Here is an 18,298-nt window from a genome sequence, read left to right as displayed (position 1 = left end):
AATGTAGAGATAATAACCATGTATGTCAGAAAATCAAGTTTACATTAAATCGAAATAATTATGGAGTTTTCAGAGATAAATATCGAATTGAAGCCTGCTAAATATCTTGAGTTCATACTATTAAAATGTATAATTATGGTGAACATTCTTAAACATACAAATCAGGATAAAGTTCTCTTATTTTGTTTGTTTATTTTTTAGTTTATTAGTTTATTTTTTTTTATTTCTTTAAGTTACTGGAATTGTTGTGTATGACCTCCATTGACATAGGATTATATCAATTATTGTTCAACATAACCATATAAAATCACCAATCTACATTAAGTATAGCCTTCTCTTTAACAATTCCTTTAAACTTCAAGTACATCTTTTGATGACATCAGTTAGGAAACAGTCAGACATATAATTGCATGGTCTCTGTACCGATTATAGTGCACTTGAGCACTAATTAATAATTTTCGAAAAGAACCAATGACTTAATTGATGACACAATAACTATTAAGTATTATGATAAAGCAATTATACTGTCTGTTGATAACATATGGGTATTAAATGATAAATATGATAATTTAAGGTCCAGTGAATTTATGTTCGTCTTGCTGTTTTATTTAAGTTTCTTCATTAAAGGCACCATAAACGCATTCACATTTTGATTTATAGAACTATTGATATTAGTTGACTGATCTTGAACTGTGATTAATACAATTAGTTTTACAGTATAATTAAAGTTTACAAGCTCAAAACGTACTTATTTCTGTTTTATTAAGTTAACTATTGTTATATTATTTCTAAAATAAAAATGTGAAAAAAGAACGAATTTTGCTTTTTTCTCTTGGGTTTATAGTATGTACTCTGTGTGTGCGCGCGTGTTTAAATGTGCGTGCGTGTGTGTATGTTAGCAGGTGCTACCAGTCATATCCTGTCACACCATTCCTCATTCCTGGATAGATTTGTGACGTCATCTGCAGACATTTTAACGTCACCAGACAGTTTGAGCCTCCATTGTCAAAGATCAAAATGCTCTAAAAACAATTTTAAGCCGAATTTCATACTTCCCGTTCTTTTATGGTTGATAATCATATGTTTGTTTAGATCTAATTCATGTAATATTGGCCATAGACATCCCTTCCATAATCTTGACTTGGGTATGGTTTATTGCAATAGCCGTTTCCCTCAACATTATAAAAGACCCCCGCGCGTACTCCTAGCATGTGATAATTGGCAAACCGCACTACATACAAACCTAGCAGATTGACCTAAATGTTGTCTTTGATCATGTACTTTTATAGGCATATTATAGAAAGTGCAGATGTTTAGATAATGGTGTCAGGGCATTTTACATGCTTATCACCTGAAGGAAGAACTGTCGAATATAAAATTATTTGTCAATGCAAACAATGTAATCTTTATGACCTTCATACAAATACTATATCAATATATCTTTACTTATTGCTAAAAAGCAAAAGATAGCTCAGGTTCTTGGCCAATTAGTAACTTTTTGGAAACTATAACAGGACAGCAAAAATGAATAAAAGTAAAAGATTTTCTCAATTATAAATGGCCTTAAAGTCGAGGATACGAAATAATTAATGGAAGAATGACTTGTTATCAAATAGCCGTGCCGCTTTTGCGACTTCAGTCCGTGTAATGTTGACGTGACGTCATTTGCGTTATACATAGAAATTAATAAATCATCAAAATATCATTGCAATATAAGAACTTTTCATATATCTGTGACAATAATAAATAATAAACAATTTTTCTATTAAATATTGATGAAGCCATTTAAGGCCTAATGAAGGCCCATGATTGGAAAATGAAATTATTCTATTCTATTCAAGCAGCGAAAATACGCCATTATTTCCTGCGATACAATATGAGCTATAAACAATGTAATAGCTTCATTTCTAAATTAATTGAATCCGTTGCATTATAATATGGTACCCAAGGGCACCAACCCCAAATTACACCACCCTTGACTTGGTTTGTTTTGTATAAGCGTTCCGGATGTGATAAGCTCTTGTGCCCTTACCAACTTTGGTTCGATGCTCTGTTGGACCCTTTGTCGGTGGTCCTATGCTGCAGGAAGTTGTTGAGGGATGCGTTTATTGATTGTCAACCGTCTTTGTTGATATCTGTTGTCAACTTCATAGTTAATTAAATGTTAAAAACTGGTGAATATATCCAATAATTTGCTAAAATAAAGGTGACAGACACGTCACGATTTGTTGTCTGACGTAATTGACGTGATGACGTCAGTGTACTTGACGTCAAGTGACGTTATTGTCACGGTGATCATTCAATCGTCAGAACCACAGCATAACAGTAAAGAGAACTTTGTCAAATATTTGAAATAAAATGGAATTCGTAGAATTCATCTAAACACGAAAGGTAAGTTAAGCTGATTAATTTGTATAATGGATTTAACTGCTTTTAATTTAAATTTAATTTGAACATCAAAAATACTGCTATTGACCTTACTGCCGTTTGACCAGAACTCGGACCGGGACCCTCGAAATACCGTTCCGCGACTTATGCGGCCGATTTTACATCTTCTTTCCTAATTTATGAACAAATCTGATCCGTGACATACAGCAAACGTGAAATTGTTAGTAATAAAGAATGGCAATACGTTATCAAGTAGATTATGTTTTCATGTAATAAAAAAGAGAGTTTTATCAAACAAAGTAACTAAGCAGGTATGTTTTTACTTCTACAGGAATGGAACTGTTAAGATTAAACAAGAAAGATCGTGAAATGGCTTCCAGCCTTGCTCGCCAACAAAAGTTTGCCGCCGGCCAGTCACAACTTGATTATCACATCAACTGTGTATTACTGCAAGCTTCGTTTAGAAGAAGGCCATCGGTTTCATTTGCACCAGTACAAAAATCTGGTGCTGGAGACTCCGTAAGCAATAAGGTAAAATCATCAACTATTCTAGGCGCGTCAACAGCTTCATCAAAAATGGTATGTTCTAAATTCACGCTTGCGAACAGGAGTTCGAAAGGGTCAGCAATAATGAAAGCAACAGGTTCAACGTGGATGTGTAAATCGTCAAAATATGATGAAAAGGGCTTTCCAAATCACGTGCATGATGTCATTGATACAAGTATTATGAGGTTGGTACCAGATCATGATTTTGAAATTCCTACAGAACCAGAATTTGAAATGCTAATCAAAAGTGCCCATCCAAAACCCGAACCAGATAATACTTTGCCTGGTGATGATGTAAAAGCATGCTTTGAAAATGAAATATATGAAGAAAACGTTAATATTGTTACAGATGTCGACGAAGTTTATGACATTGGTTTATTCTTTGAGGTCTGCAACGAAATAAAGAAGAAAGATGTTGACGAAGTTTATGACATTGGTTTGTTCTTTGATATCTGCAACGAAATAAAGAAGAATGATATCGACGAAGTTTATGACATTGGTTTGTTCTTTGAGAACTGCAACCAAATAAAGAAGAAAGATGTCGACGAAGTTTATGACATTGGTTTTTTCTTTGAGGTCTGCAACGAAATAAAGAAGAATGATATCGACGAAGTTTATGACATTGGTTTGTTCTTTGAGAACTGCAACGAAATAAAGAAGAATGATATCGACGAAGTTTATGACATTGGTTTGTTCCTTGAGAACTGCAACGAAATAAAGAAGAATGATGTCGACGAAGTTTATGACATTGGTTTGTTCCTTGAGAACTGCAACCAAATAAGGAAGAAAGATGTCGACGAAGTTTATGACATTGGTTTGTTCTTTGAGGTCTGCAACGAAATAAAGAAGAATGATATCGACGAAGTTTATGACATTGGTTTGTTCTTTGAGAACTGCAACGAAATAAAGAAGAATGATATCGACGAAGTTTATGACATTGGTTTGTTCCTTGAGAACTGCAACCAAATAAGGAAGAAAGATGTCGACGAAGTTTATGACATTGGTTTGTTCTTTGAGGTCTGCAACGAAATAAAGAAGAATGATATCGACGAAGTTTATGACATTGATTTGTTCTTTGAGAACTGCAACGAAATAAAGAAGAAAGATGTTGACGAAGTTTATGACATTGGTTTGTTCTTTGAGAACTGCAACGAAATAAAAAAGAAAGATGTTGACGAAGTTTATGACATTGGTTTGTTCCTTGAAAACTGCAACGAAATAAAGAAGAAAGATGTCGACGAAGTTTATGATATTGGTTTGTTCTTTGAAGTCTGCAACCAAATAAAGAAGAAAGATATCGATGAAGTTTATGACATTGGTTTGTTCTTTGAAGTCTGCAACCAAATAAAGAATGAAAATATCGATGAAGTTTATGACATTGGTTTGTTCTTTGAAGTCAGCGAGCAGTTAAAGAAGGAAGACATCGACGACGTGTTTAACATTGGCTCCTTTTTTGAAGCCTGTGATATAATTAAAACAAGAGAGTTTGAAAATGATATTGTCTCAGTTTTGGACGCAAGGAACGGCGACGTCCACGGAAATATTCAAGTGGACAGCACCATGCCCTTACCTCGTCTCGATGACAACATGGATTTTGCTGAGGATATGTTCGGAATTCTAGGAGTGTTTTGTAGGAGTGGATTACATTTCCTGTAAGTATTTGTAATAGAAAATGTTTCAATTTTTCAGAAAACATTTAATCACTGTATGTGCAGAATGATCAAAGAATTGCACGCCAAAATTATTGCTTCTGTACATTGTAAAAATTGCCAAAGCATAGATCTTCTAACGAATGAATAATTATTTCAAACAATCCATGTGAAATACAAACGAACACGTTGAAAGTAACCATATTTTTGTCGGAAAAGTAGAAAAAGGCGTTATTAAAGTAGCAAATACATGTAGTAGACAAACGAATCGGTTTTAGTATATATTCAATGTAAATTTCATTGTATATATTATGATTTCCTTTTTGCATATAACTTTGCATGTTTTATGGGCCTTTCCGTTTATTTTCAGGAGCAGCGGAGTTCAAGAAGTCATTGTTTAACTCCAGCACACTATTGTGTTATAAACATTTTTATTGTTATTTGTTATGAAAATCACATTAAAAAGGAATACGATTATTTTTGTTTAACAAAATACATGTAATCTTTGTTTTTTTTCATTGCCCGTAGCTCTTGCACGGCTTAATTTTCAATGAAAGCTTGACAAAACCAGTCATCATTTTATGGATAATAGTGAAAACCATGATTAGAAAGCACATATGTACCGGCTTATCTTGATCTGCACTGGTTGCATTTGTATATTCAATTGTCGCTATCAGGTTAAGGATCCGAGAAACAGTGCCCGTTATTTGCAGCTACAATTTCAATCACTTAGCACAATAAGTTAACCAAAACTTACTGTACCACATGGACGTGAGTAGGCATACGCAGCAAGCAGTGCCTCTCATACCATTTCATGTACTAAAGTTTATTAAATTAAACTGGTCCACATTTTGGGGTTCAAAGCCTTAAGTATCATATCCGACAATAAACTAAGAAAGAATTATATGTGGGTGTGATTTGTGGTAGGTGTGATATACATGATCCGATGAATGGAGCAGATAATAATTTGAGCCGCGCCATGATAAAACCAACATAATGCGTTTGCGACCAGCATGGATCCAGACCAGCCTGCGCATCCGCGGAGTCTGATCAGGATCAATGCTGTTCGCTATATATTTCTCTACTTGTTACAGTGTTTGTAAGTGAACATCATGGGTCCTGATCAGACTGCACGGATGCGCAGGCTGGTCTGGATTCATGCTGGTCGCAAATGCACTATGTTGCTTTTGTCATGTCGCGGCTCATTTGTTGTGAAACAAAATATTATTTTTCAACTTATAAATATCCTTACTAAATAACTTGGTCAACATGTTTGCTTATCATTATTTGAAATACTTCTGGAAAATGTGCCCATTGTATACTTTAAAGATCTAAGACTGTAAATCACTGTTTTTACAAGGCAATAGTAAGTAAAAAACCTGGAATATAATTTGCACTTAAAAGATTGAATGTTGTAAGATATCTTTATCATATATAAAAATAAAACACGAGTTAGACTACACTTAAACTTATTGCCTTTCTATGTTGGCTGATTTGGTACGCTTTTGTGCGTCGCGATGGCTCTAGCGACAACATGACAAAGCGCCAAACGGCGCGTTGTCGCGCTGTCGTCTTGTTGTTCTGTCTCTAGCGCGGCACGCCAAACGGCGCGTTGTCATGCGGCGTGTTGTCGCGATGGCATATTGTCGCTCGGTTCAAATTGAAGGATTGGCTTATAAGCCAAGCGACAGGGCGACATCGCGACAACGCGCCGCACGACAACGCGCCATTTGGCGTATCGCGCTAGAGACAGGACGACAGCGCGACAACACGCCGTTTGGTGCTTTGGTGTGGTGTCGCTAGCTACAGGACGACAAGACATAAGTCCGACAACGCGCCGTTTGGCGCTTTGTCGTGTTGTCGCTAGCGTCAACTAGACGCACAAAAGCGTACCAAATCAGGCACCATACCTTTCTTCATTTTACAATGAACATGCTGAACACGTTTTAAGATGCATTACTAAGATATACTGGCTTCTATTAAATTCCATTGCCCCTATTGTTTCTGATAATGTGAACAAGCAAAAACATTGTGCCTATGCCATGGACCTATCCTCTCCACATGTGCACAATATTTAAAATATTTCTTTTTCAAATTAGCACACACCACATTTTTAACTATGTTTTTTTGTAGACCTGTGTGAGAAAAAAGTATTGTCGCACATAAAATAGAGAATTTTGTACGAGTTTTGAACGGGCTTAAATTTAATTATCACACAACCGTGCCGATTTTGCGACTCCGTAAAAATGGTTTTGCACGGCCGTGCATATATTTTGACGTGACGTCATTAGCGATATACAAACATAATGTAAAGACGCGCTAATTGTTAGCGTTATACTATAGGCGCGTCAATGAAAAGTGACTATGTTTTCACTCTAAACGGTCTTTATTTTTGGTATGTGATAAATAGAATATTAAATTAAATTAGTGTAAGTTCATTACTGAATTTATTGATCTCGTTGAATAAAAAAATATTATGCTCGCATAATATAATTTTATTTAATTCAGTATTAAACTTACACTCACTCACTCAATATCCTGTATTTATGACCCCCATGAAAATTGACCCATTGACCTATGGATAATTTGCCACTATGGATCAGTTTTCAATAATGTCCCTATCAACATTGCAACATTAGTTTTTTGTATCAATGAGGTATTGTGTCTGATTTACGACTTATTATGGAACGCCATAACTGCTTTTTATACACTTTCTTTAGTGGTGATGTCATATTGATGAATTAGCATGTCGTTTTGACAGATGATGCTGTGGTTTTGATTAATGGTTCTGTTATTTTGGTAAGTGGTATCGTTTTAATAGATGGTGGTCTTTGATAAACTGGCGCTTTAAAACTGATTTCTTTTTAACGCATTGATTTTGACGGTAATGTTTTTCATCTTGCCTCTTTTAATTTAGAAATTAATAAAATAAAGCCATTAACAAATCGTGCATTCATGTCCATATACTTCTAGCTCCAGCTAGTCTCTTTAATAGAATATACAATATAAATACAGTACAACCTTTTGAAAGACAAATGAGCCGCGTCACGACAAAACCAACATAATGTGTTTGCGACCACCATGGATCCAGACCAGCCTGCGCATCCGCGCTTTCTGATCAGGATCCATGCTGTTCGCTTACAAACCCTATAGAAGTAGAGAAACTGATAGCTGGTCGCAAACGCATTATGTTGGTTTTGTCATGGCGCGGCTAAAATATTTTGGTTTTTCTGAGATGTGTGGCTCTTGAGAGGTTGAATTAACTGTAAAATTTAACTTCTGGAAACTTGAAACAGTTGTTTTAAAGAGGCTGATGCTCTTTATAATACATGTACTGCACGTTTATAACGTCGCTTTTCTTTGGATAATCGTGACGTTTATAAAGTCTCTTATAATACTGCACGTTTGTAACGTCGCTTTTCATTGGATAACCGTGACGTTTATATAGATTTATATACACGGCTGCTGTCGATATCTTACTTTTTCTCCACAAAATGATGCTTGCTGTATTATAAATTCGTTATAAAGATTGTTGACAGGTTATATGGCCGTATATAAACGGCTGTTTGCAATATAACCCTCGCCTAACGGCTCGGGTTATATTTACAAATAGCCGTTTATATAGGGCCATATAACCTGTCAACGATCTTTATAACTAATAATATAAACGACTGCTGTCGATTTATGAAGAATTCTCGATTTATTTCTCAAAAAATGATGTATAATATATTCGTTAAAAATATTTCTGACAGGTTATAGGGCCGGGCCGTATATAAACGGTTGTTTGCAATACAAAAATGTAAAAAGTAGAATTTAAAGCAAAACTTGCTAACCAATTTAGATGCGTTATATAGGATTGATAACATATAGCTGCTCAGAAAGATAATAATTTTACATTCGTTATGTATGTTAAAGCAGCATGCATCGTTCATGCTATTTTTCATGAAAAATTTAAAATTGTATTTAAAAGTAAGATATTGTTAATTAAACAAAAATAACAAACAGATTGCAAACAGCACTTAAATCGAAATAAATTACCAAAAAGAGTCAAAATAAACAAAAATAGCCCTTACTGCGTTAGTAACATAGTAGAAATATGATGATAAATACTGCAAAATCAGTCCTTAATCGCAAGTGACATGTGAATTATTACCTAAATATTAAATATTTCTACTTTTCTTAGAATTGTAGTATATTTTCTCAAGTTTAATTTTCTTGAAATATTTTGGCTCATCTTGAGGCATGCAGCTTTAAGATATGAATGAAAATATTAATATTTTATAAATGAATATTACGTGCTTTTAAATTAAAAATTCAAGCGTAACTACGGGTATAAAAGTATGTTTAGACTTATTGCCATATAATGCAATGTACGAGTATATAACAAAAAATAAACACTTTTACATTAGTTAGGTACTGTTTGTGTTCTTAAATCCACGAAAATGCAGTGTATCTAGGAAAGCTTATCAACGGAATTATTCCAGCAGATTATAATATACAAAAATATAATGTTAATGTAACATGGCTGATTTACTCGTGTTGTTGTTAAGTCATAATATGCTTGTACAGAACTTATAGGTTGCCTTAACCTTCTTTTATTCCACATCATATTTTTTCACCTTCAAACTATATAAGCGAGGTCACTAGAGTAAAGAACTGTTGGTTAAGTGACTAGATTTTCATCATTATATCTCTAAAAATTATAATGGTCATTTAAAAAAAGAAAGAAAGCTAGTTGTGTCCTTTTAAGAAAACCAGCATGGTAATTGTAATATTTGTTTTAAAAATATCATTTTCTGCTTATAGCAACCGTTTATTTTATGTATATGTTCTTCAACGATCCTCTATGTACAAACAAAATCACTGGGGTTGAGGTCACTAAAATATTTTCCAGCCAGTTTCATTGGTGTTGCACATCTCATGGCGTTGGGGTATTGGATATGGTAAGTGGCATTGTCCACAGCCTCTCTCAACCATCTCAAATGACAGTCACATTTCCACGGGTTCAATCCTCCCAGATACACAGTTGTACCTGCCGGGACGTTGTTTAGCACTTCTGGTTGCAGACGTTCAAGACGATTGTTAATAATGCGTAAGAATCTCAAAGATTTTAAAGATATAAATGCTTCCGGCTCAATATTTTGTATAACGTTACCAGTGATATCCATTTCTTGGAGTGAATGTAATCCGGTGAAAGTATTGTTGGTTATTTGGACAAGTTTATTATTGGTTAGATCGATTGTAACTAAGCTAGCCATAGCTTGAAACGTAAAATCTTCTATCGCAGCAATCTGAAATCAAATTTACAAATTCTTGAAAAAAAAATCATTGACCAACACTATCGTTAAATACTTAATAAGCAGTCACACATTTTCTGAAAAGAAAATTAACGTTTTGTTGACGCTATTTTAGGGACTATAGACAGAAAGATTAAACATGCAATTATTTTAACAAAAATGTAAAATGTTATGGTATTCTTGTGTTAAAATTCGTGTGCAAATGGGCTTCTTTATAAAACTGTAACGGTCAGAGGGTGTTATCAATTTATATTTAAATAGACAAAGAAACAAATTATTTTTACGTTCTACTTGTAAAACGTGTATCAGTGTTTAACAAAATGCATAAAATACACAGTAGATTTTTGTGCTTCAAAAATGATTTGAAAGTAAAAAAACAAACATTATAGACCACCTGAAACAGCAAAATTGAAACTGCTGCAGGTTTGGTTTCATGAAAGACAGTGGTTAATGTAATCTTCGGTCCACTCGGGGGCTCGGAATTCAACAATTAAAAATGAACATGGTTTTCAGTTAATAATTTTGATGTTACATTGTTGTATATAAATCACCTGATTGTCGTCGATTATCAGTTCACGCAATGACATGAATGGACTGAACGCTTCTTTCTCCAGATTCTTGATATTGTTGTCTCGGATATTCAACTTGGTAACCCCGGTTAGACCAGAAAACGAATAATTTGACACTGTGTTGATTTCGTTATGGCTTAAATCGACTTCTTTAGCCTTCAATAGACCATCAAATGCGTAATCTTGAATTGTTTTGATCTGGAAAAATAAATAAAAGATAAATAATGCTACCGGAAAAAAATATTCCATTTTTTAAATTATTTTTGATTTGAAATTTAGTTGTTGAATAAAGAGAAAATAATTTATCACATACCCATGCCGATTTTGCCACTTGGCATTGCACGACCGTGACGTCATTTACGTTATGCAACAGTCTTTATTTTGGGTATGTGATAAATAGAATATTATATTCGCTAAGTCCATGAAGTTGGCACAGAGATCGACATTAAACATTCAGCTCGACATTCGACTTATCACTGTTGAGCTGGTATGGGAAACTGGCAAGACATTCAGCAGAACATTCAGCTCGACATTCGATTTATCACTGATGAGCTGGAATGTGAAGCTAGCTAGACATTCAGCAGAACATTCAGCTCAACATTCGTTTCTTATATTCTTTTTGAATGTCGAGCTGGGATGTGAAGCTGGCTAGACATTCAGCACAACATTCAGCTCGACATTTGTTTTTTGTCAATTTTTGAATGTCGAGCTGGAATGTGAAGCTGGCTAGACATTCAGCACAACATTCAGCTCGACATTCGTTTTTAGTCTATTTTTGAATGTCGAGCTGGGATGTGAAGCTGGCTAGACATTCAGCACAACATTCAGCTCGACATTCATTTTTTTTCTATTTTTGAATGTTGAGCTGGGATGTGAAGCTGGCTAGACATTCAGCACAACATTCAGCTCGACATTCGTTTTTAGTCTATTTTTGAATGTCGAGCTGGGATGTGAAGCTGGCTAGACATTCAGCACAACATTCACCTCGACATTCGTTTTTTTTCTATTTTTGAATGTTGAACTGGGATGTGAAGCTGGCTAGACATTCAGCACAACATTCAGCTCGACATTCGTTTTTAGTCTATTTTTGAATGTCGAGCTGGGATGTGAAGCTGGCTAGACATTCAGCACAACATTCAGCTTGACATTCATTTTTTTTCGATTTTTGAATGTTGATCTGGGATGTGAAGCTGGCTAGACATTCAGCACAACATTCAGCTCGACATTCGATTTCAGTCTATTTTTGAATGTCGAGCTGGGATGTGAAGCTAGCTAGACATTCAGCACAACATTCAGCTCGACATTCATTCTTTTTCTATTTTTGAATGTTGAGCTGGGATGTGAAGCTGGCTAGACATTCAGCTTAACATTCAGCTCGACATTCGTTTTTTTTTCGATTTTGAATGTTGAGCTGGGATGTGAAGCTGGCTAGACATTCAGCACAACATTCAGCTCGACATTTGTTTTTGTCAAATTTTGAATGTCGAGCTGGAATGTGAAGCTGGCTAGACATTCAGCACAACATTCAGCTCGACATTCGTTTTTTGTCTATATTTGAATGTCGAGCTGGGATGTGAAGCTGGCTAGACATTCAGCACAACATTCAGCTCAACATTCATTTTTTTCTATTTTTGAATGTTGATCTGGGATGTAAAGCTGGCTAGACATTCAGCACAACATTCAGCTCGACATTCGTTTTTAGTCTATTTTTGAATGTCGAGCTGGGATGTGAAGCTGGCTAGACATTCAGCACAACATTCAGCTCGACATTTATTCTTTTGCTATTTTTGAATGTTGAGCTGGGATGTGAAGCTGGCTAGACATTCAGCACATCATTCAGCTCGACATTCGTTTTTAGTCTATTTTTGAATGTCGAGCTGGGATGTGAAGCTGGCTAGACATTCAGCACAACATTCAGCTCGACATTCGTTTTTTTTTCTATTTTTGAATGTTGAGCTGGGATGTGAAGCTGGCTAGACATTCAGCACAACATTCAGCTCGACATTCGTTTTTAGTCTATTTTTGAATGTCGAGCTGGGATGTGAAGCTGGCTAGACATTCAGCACAACATTCAGCTCGACATTCGTTTTTTTTTCTATTTTTGAATGTTGATCTGGGATGTGAAGCTGGCTAGACATTCAGCACAACATTCAGCTCGACATTCGATTTTAGTCTATTTTTGAATGTCGAGCTGGGATGTGAAGCTGGCTAGACATTCAGCACAACATTCAGCTCGACATTCATTCTTTTTCTATTTTTGAAGGTTGAGCTGGGATGTGAAGCTGGCTAGACATTCAGCTTAACATTCAGCTCGACATTCGTTTTTTTTTATTTTGAATGTTGAGCTGGGATGTGAAGCTGGCTAGACATTCAGCACAACATTCAGCTCGACATTCGTTTTTAGTCTATTTTTGAATGTTGAGCTGGGATGTGAAGCTGGCTAGACATTCAGCACAACATTCAAAATAGAAAAAAACGAATGTCGAGCTGAATGTTGTGCTGAATGTCTAGCCAGCTTCACATCCCAGCTCAACATTCAAAATAGAAAAAAATAGAATGTCGAGCTGAATGTTGTGCTGAATGTCTAGCCAGCTTCACATCCCAGCTCAACATTCAAAAATAAAAGAAATACGAATGTCGAGCTGAATGTTTTGCTGAATGTCTAGCCAGCTTCACATCCCAGCTCGACATTCAATAATAGACTAAAAACGAATGTCGAGCTGAATGTTGTGCTGAATGTCTAGCCAGCTTCACATCCCAGCTCAACATTCAAATATAGAAAAAAAACGAATGTCGAGCTGAATGTTGTGCTGAATGTCTAGCCAGCTTCACATCCCAGCTCAACATTCAAAATAGAAAAAAACGAATGTCGAGCTGAATGTTGTGCTAAATGTCTAGCCAGCTTCACATCCCAGCTCGACATTCAAAAATAGAAAGAAAAAAAAGAATTTCGAGCTGAATGTTGTGCTGAATGTCTAGCCAGCTTCACATCCCAGCTCGACATTCAAAAATAGACTTAAAACGAATGTCGAGCTGAAAGTTGTGCTGAATGTCTAGCCAGCTTCACATTCAAGCTCGACATTCAAAAATTGACAAAAAACAAATGTCGAGCTGAATGTTGTGCTGAATGTCTAGCCAGCTTCACATCCCAGCTCAACATTCAAAATCGAAAAAAACGAATGTCGAGCTGAATATTGTGCTGAATGTTTAGCCAGCTTCACATCCCAGCTCAACATTCAAAATAGAAAAAAACGAATGTCGAGCTTAATGTTGTGCTGAATGTCTAGCCAGCTTCACATCCCAGCTCAACATTCAAAAATAGAAAAAAAACGAATGTCGAGCTGAATGTTGTGCTGAATGTCTAGCCAGCTTCACATCCCAACTCGACATTCAAAAATAGACTAAAAACGAGTGTCGAGCTGAATGTTGTGCTGAATGTCTAGCCAGCTTCACATCCCAGCTGGACATTCAAAAATAGAAAAAGAATGAATGTCGAGCTGAATGTTGTGCTGAATGTCTAGCCAGCTTCACATCCCAGCTGGACATTCAGAAATAGACTAAAAACGAATGTCGAGCTGAATGTTGTGCTGAATGTCTAACCAGCTTCACATTCCAGCTCGACATTCAAAAATTGACAAAAAACAAATGTCGAGCTGAATGTTGTGCTGAATGTCTAGCCAGCTTCACATACCAGCTCAACATTCAAAATCGAAAAAAAACGAATGTCGAGCTAAATGTTGTTCTGAATGTCTAGCCAGCTTCACATCCCAGCTCAACATTCAAATTAGAAAAAAAAAAACGAATGTCGAGCTGAATGTTGTGCTATATGTCTAGCCAGCTTCACATCCCAGATCAACATTCAAAAATAGAAAAAAACGAATGTCGAGCTGAATGTTGTGCTGAATGTCTAGCCAGCTTCACATCCCAGCTCGACATTCAAAAATAGACTAAAAACGAATGTCGAGCTGAATGTTGTGCTGAATGTCTAGCCAGCTTCACATCCCAGCTCAACATTCAAAAATAGAAAAAGAATGAATGTCGAGCTGAATGTTGTGCTGAATGTCTAGCCAGCTTCACATCCCAGCTCGACATTCAAAAATAGACTAAAAACGAATGTCGAGCTGAATGTTGTGCTGAATGTCTAGCCAGCTTCACATTCCAGCTCGACATTCAAAAATTGACAAAAAACAAATGTCGAGCTGAATGTTGTGCTGAATGTCTAGCCAGCTTCACATCCCAGCTCAACATTCAAAATAGAAAAAAAAACGAATGTCGAGCTGAATGTTGTGCTGAATGTCTAGCCAGCTTCACATCCCAGCTCAACATTCAAAATAGAAAAAAACGAATGTCGAGCTTAAAGTGTGCTGAATTTCTAGCCAGCTTCACTCTCAGCTCAACATACAAAATATAAAAAAACGAATGTCGAGCTAAATGTTGTGCTGAATGTCTAGCCAGCTTCACATCCCAGCTCAACATTCAAATAAGAAAAAAAAAACGAATGTCGAGCTGAATGTTGTGCTGAATGTCTAGCCAGCTTCACATCCCTGCTCAACATTCAAAAATAGAAAAAGAATGAATTTCGAGCTGAATGTTGTGCTGAATGTCTAGCCAGCTCCACATCCCAGCTCGACTTTCAAAAATAGACTAAAAACGAATGTCGAGCTGAATGTTGTGCTTAATGTCTAGCCAGTTTCACATCCCTTCTCAACATTCAAAAATAGAAAAAGAATGAATGTCGAGCTGAATGTTGTGCTGAATGTCTAGCCAGCTTCACATCACAGCTCGACATTCAAAAATAGACTAAAAACGAATGTCGAGCTGAATGTTGTGCTGAATGTCTAGCCAGCTTCACATTCCAGCTCGACATTCAAAAATTGACAAAAAACAAATGTCGAGCTGAATGTTGTGCTGAATGTCTAGCCAGCTTCACATCCCAGCTCAACATTCAAAAATAGAAAAAGAATGAATGTCGAGTTGAATGTTGTGCTGAATGTCTAGCAAGCTTCGCATCCAAGCTCGACATTCAAAAAGAATGTAAGAAACGAATGTCGAGCTGAATGTTCTGCTGAATGTCTAGCTAGCTTCACATCCCAGCTCATCAGTGATAAATCGAATGTCGAGCTGAATGTTCTGCTGAATGTCTTGCCAGTTTCCCATACCAGCTCAACAGTGATAAATCGAATGTCGAGCTGAATGTTTAATGTCGATCTCTGTGCCAACTTCATGGACTTATATTCGCTTAGGTTTATAATTGACTTTACTGAACTTGTTGAATAAATTAATATTCTGCTCGCCAGAGGTTCGCATAATGTAATTTTATTCAACTCGTTCAATAAATTCAGTATTAAAATTTCACTCATTCAATGTCCTCTGTATATCTAATATCTAAATTTCTAAAAGTGAAGTTAGGTTACATGCAAAAGTAATAACAGTTTAGTACCTACATTATTTTGTTGTAAACCTATCGTTGTTAGATTTGGCGTGAACTTAAATGCCCATGCTTGAAGTGTAGTGATAGAATTGTTGTAGTAATCAACATCAGTCAACGAGTCCGGTAAGTTGGAAACAACATGAGTTAATTTATTTGAGTTAAGAGTTACACTCTGGAGGACACGGTTTTCTCGAAACATGTGTGGCGAAAAGCTGTCATCAACTAGATTGTTGTCATGTAAATCAAGAGAAATCAAAGCAGGCAAATCGTCAAAGGCTCCTGATTCTATATGTACCAACTGGCAATTCCATAGTGTAATCATTTTTAATTTTTGGTAATTTTGAAAACTTCCCGATCTTAGTGTTTTTAATGAGGTGTTAACCAGGCTCAATTCAATTATATAACTTGGCAGGAGCTGTGGTACAGAAGACAATGGACTATCAACAATATTGATTTGAAATAGGTTTTGTAGCTGCAGAGTGGTGAGATTATAAAATTCTTCGTCATTTAAAGCTTCTCGAAAAGTGAACATCTGGAGATCTGTTACATTGATCAGTTGGTCAACATGGACAGAGGTAAGGTCACACAAACGTAAATCAAGGATCCGTGTATTTGATGGTATTCCAGACGGTACTGATGTGAGTCCATGACAATCCACTTCTTGCAAATTGAAGATTGTGACGCACTCGCAAGAGGCTGGGCACGCATTGTCGTTGGCGTTGAATAGAAAGAACGCATTCGTAGTACACAAAATTAGTGTAAACCAGAAAAATAAGTATGTTACAAACATTGTTCTGAAATATAGAACAGAAATCATGTATGAAATACAACATGTGTGCAATGCTTGTCTGGTGATTATTCTTTTTAATTGAATGTAATAATTGTAATTGTATCATAGTTTGGGGACTTTTCTGGTGAAAGTTTCAGAGTTAAATCGTATGAGTTACCCGCACTCCAGAGCATGCCTATTGATTGGCTCATTTTACTGGGGTTTACTTAATTAATTAATTAATATATTTAAATGCTCGTTCTTTGTTTACTTTTTTGTGGGATTTCATGTTGTGATAACAGGGAACGTGTTTTTATGTTTGAATATGATACATAAGAGAAAGAATATCAAAACACTTGCAATGGGATATTTACTCGGGGGCTATGCCCCCTCGTACAAAACAGATGCCCCCGTGTTTCGATGTTCTTTCTATTACTCAAAATACCGCTATTTACTCAAAAACTGTATACAGATATCAGAACAGGTAAATTAAAAACAATTATAAAGATAAGGTATTGCTGATATGTGAAATCACTGCTTATTACTATCAGATTGATATTATGAATGTTCTTATATGTTATATTATTTAACAGATTATTGTATTGATAAAGTTCTATAGATACATTAAGTCAAGACTAGCATAAGTTAATGAATCGCCAAAGTATAACGAGGTGTTTCAAGAGAAAATAAAGCTTACTTTGTTAAATGGTCCAATCTGAAGAAAAATCACAAAAAGTGTGCCAAATTGAAGCAAATTACATGAATGTCAATGTCTTAAAATACAACCACATACCACTGTCTCCAGGTAATGCCGTCATTTACCACATGTACATGTAATTTATAAAATCAGGGTTCACTGTCCTTTGGCTTGGCTCTTATCTGTATAACATTTTACTACATGTAGTATTTACAGTTCCCTTTTAAACAGATAGGACGGTCAAGTGTATTACTACGCGATATATGCACCGCATCAAAAGGAATACTTACACATCATATGGCGTCAGATATGACGTCAATAAACCAAATGGTGTCAGTACAATTCTTCTACGCTCAGTGAAAAAAAAAAAAAAAAAAAAAAAACAAGAATAAAGATCAACAAGGTGAAGGTAACATTCACAGGACGCAGCCCCCTGACACACCCAAGTAGGGCACCCAGAAGGCACCAAACAAAAACCCGGAGTCGACACAAGTCAGCAATCAGCATATTTTTTTTTGATTCTAGATCTATATCAGTTTTGTCTTTTATTGAAATGTTAGATTGGAAATACCGTAAATATTATTGTTTCTTGATTAATAGTTGTTAAAGATAAAAATTTTATACATCTGTAACATAATTAGTGGGATGATGCAATTGCCCGCTTAAATATTCAATGCTAAAGGTACCAAGGTTAGCGCACAAAAAAGAACCGGCCTAACTGGTTCGGTAAGCTATATTACATCACATTTTATGTAGTAACTTTATATATAAAAAGAACAAATCGCTGGTACCAAAAACGACCATGCCACGCGGAAAACTCACGGACACACCAAATTTGATGCACTTTATATACAGAAAGAACAAATCGCTGGTACAAAAACAAACAAAAAAAAACAAAAAAAAAACAAAAAAACGACCATGCCTAGCGGAAATCCCCCGGACATAAATGTTT

General features: G+C 35.8%; 2 protein-coding genes across 2 annotated transcripts; one reads left to right on the top strand and one right to left on the bottom strand.

The window, feature by feature from the left end:
• The first annotated feature begins 2,275 nt into the window (after nt 1–2,275).
• LOC132734242 (uncharacterized) lies at nt 2,276–5,076 on the top strand. The gene is made up of 3 exons (XM_060720947.1): nt 2,276–2,391; nt 2,720–4,586; nt 4,954–5,076. The coding sequence occupies exons 2-3, from the start codon at nt 2,722–2,724 to the stop codon at nt 4,982–4,984; spliced, it is 1,896 nt and encodes a 631-aa protein (XP_060576930.1). The 5' UTR covers nt 2,276–2,391; nt 2,720–2,721; the 3' UTR covers nt 4,985–5,076.
• A 2,899-nt stretch (nt 5,077–7,975) lies between these two features.
• LOC132734235 (slit homolog 1 protein-like) lies at nt 7,976–17,467 on the bottom strand. Its single transcript, XM_060720939.1, has 4 exons — nt 17,409–17,467; nt 15,894–16,674; nt 10,432–10,647; nt 7,976–9,874 (listed from the first exon to the last, which is right to left on the bottom strand). Exons 1-4 carry the CDS (start codon nt 17,465–17,467, stop codon nt 9,428–9,430), a joined length of 1,503 nt encoding a protein of 500 aa, XP_060576922.1. The 3' UTR covers nt 7,976–9,427.
• Between the last annotated feature and the right edge of the window lie 831 nt (nt 17,468–18,298).

Source organism: Ruditapes philippinarum, unplaced genomic scaffold, assembly GCF_026571515.1.
Source record: "Ruditapes philippinarum isolate M1 unplaced genomic scaffold, ASM2657151v2 ctg723_1_1_1_1, whole genome shotgun sequence".
Classification (NCBI taxonomy): domain Eukaryota; kingdom Metazoa; phylum Mollusca; class Bivalvia; order Venerida; family Veneridae; genus Ruditapes; species Ruditapes philippinarum.
Note: the sequence above shows the minus strand (reverse complement) of the source record. Positions and strands in the feature narration are given on the sequence as shown.

Bases quoted from the DNA above. Each gene is read 5' to 3' on its own strand.
- LOC132734242 (XM_060720947.1), top strand. From the start codon at position 2,722: ATGGAACTGTTAAGATTAAACAAGAAAGATCGTGAAATGGCTTCCAGC. The intron at 4,587-4,953 runs GTAAGTATTTGT...GTTTATTTTCAG, and splicing joins AGGAGTGGATTACATTTCCT to GAGCAGCGGAGTTCAAGAAG.
- LOC132734235 (XM_060720939.1), bottom strand. From the start codon at position 17,467: ATGACGGCATTACCTGGAGACAGTGGTATGTGGTTGTATTTTAAGACA. The intron at 16,675-17,408 runs GTAATTTGCTTC...TCTATATTTCAG, and splicing joins TTTAAGACATTGACATTCAT to AACAATGTTTGTAACATACT. The intron at 9,875-10,431 runs GTGATTTATATA...ATTTGATTTCAG, and splicing joins TGATAATCGACGACAATCAG to ATTGCTGCGATAGAAGATTT.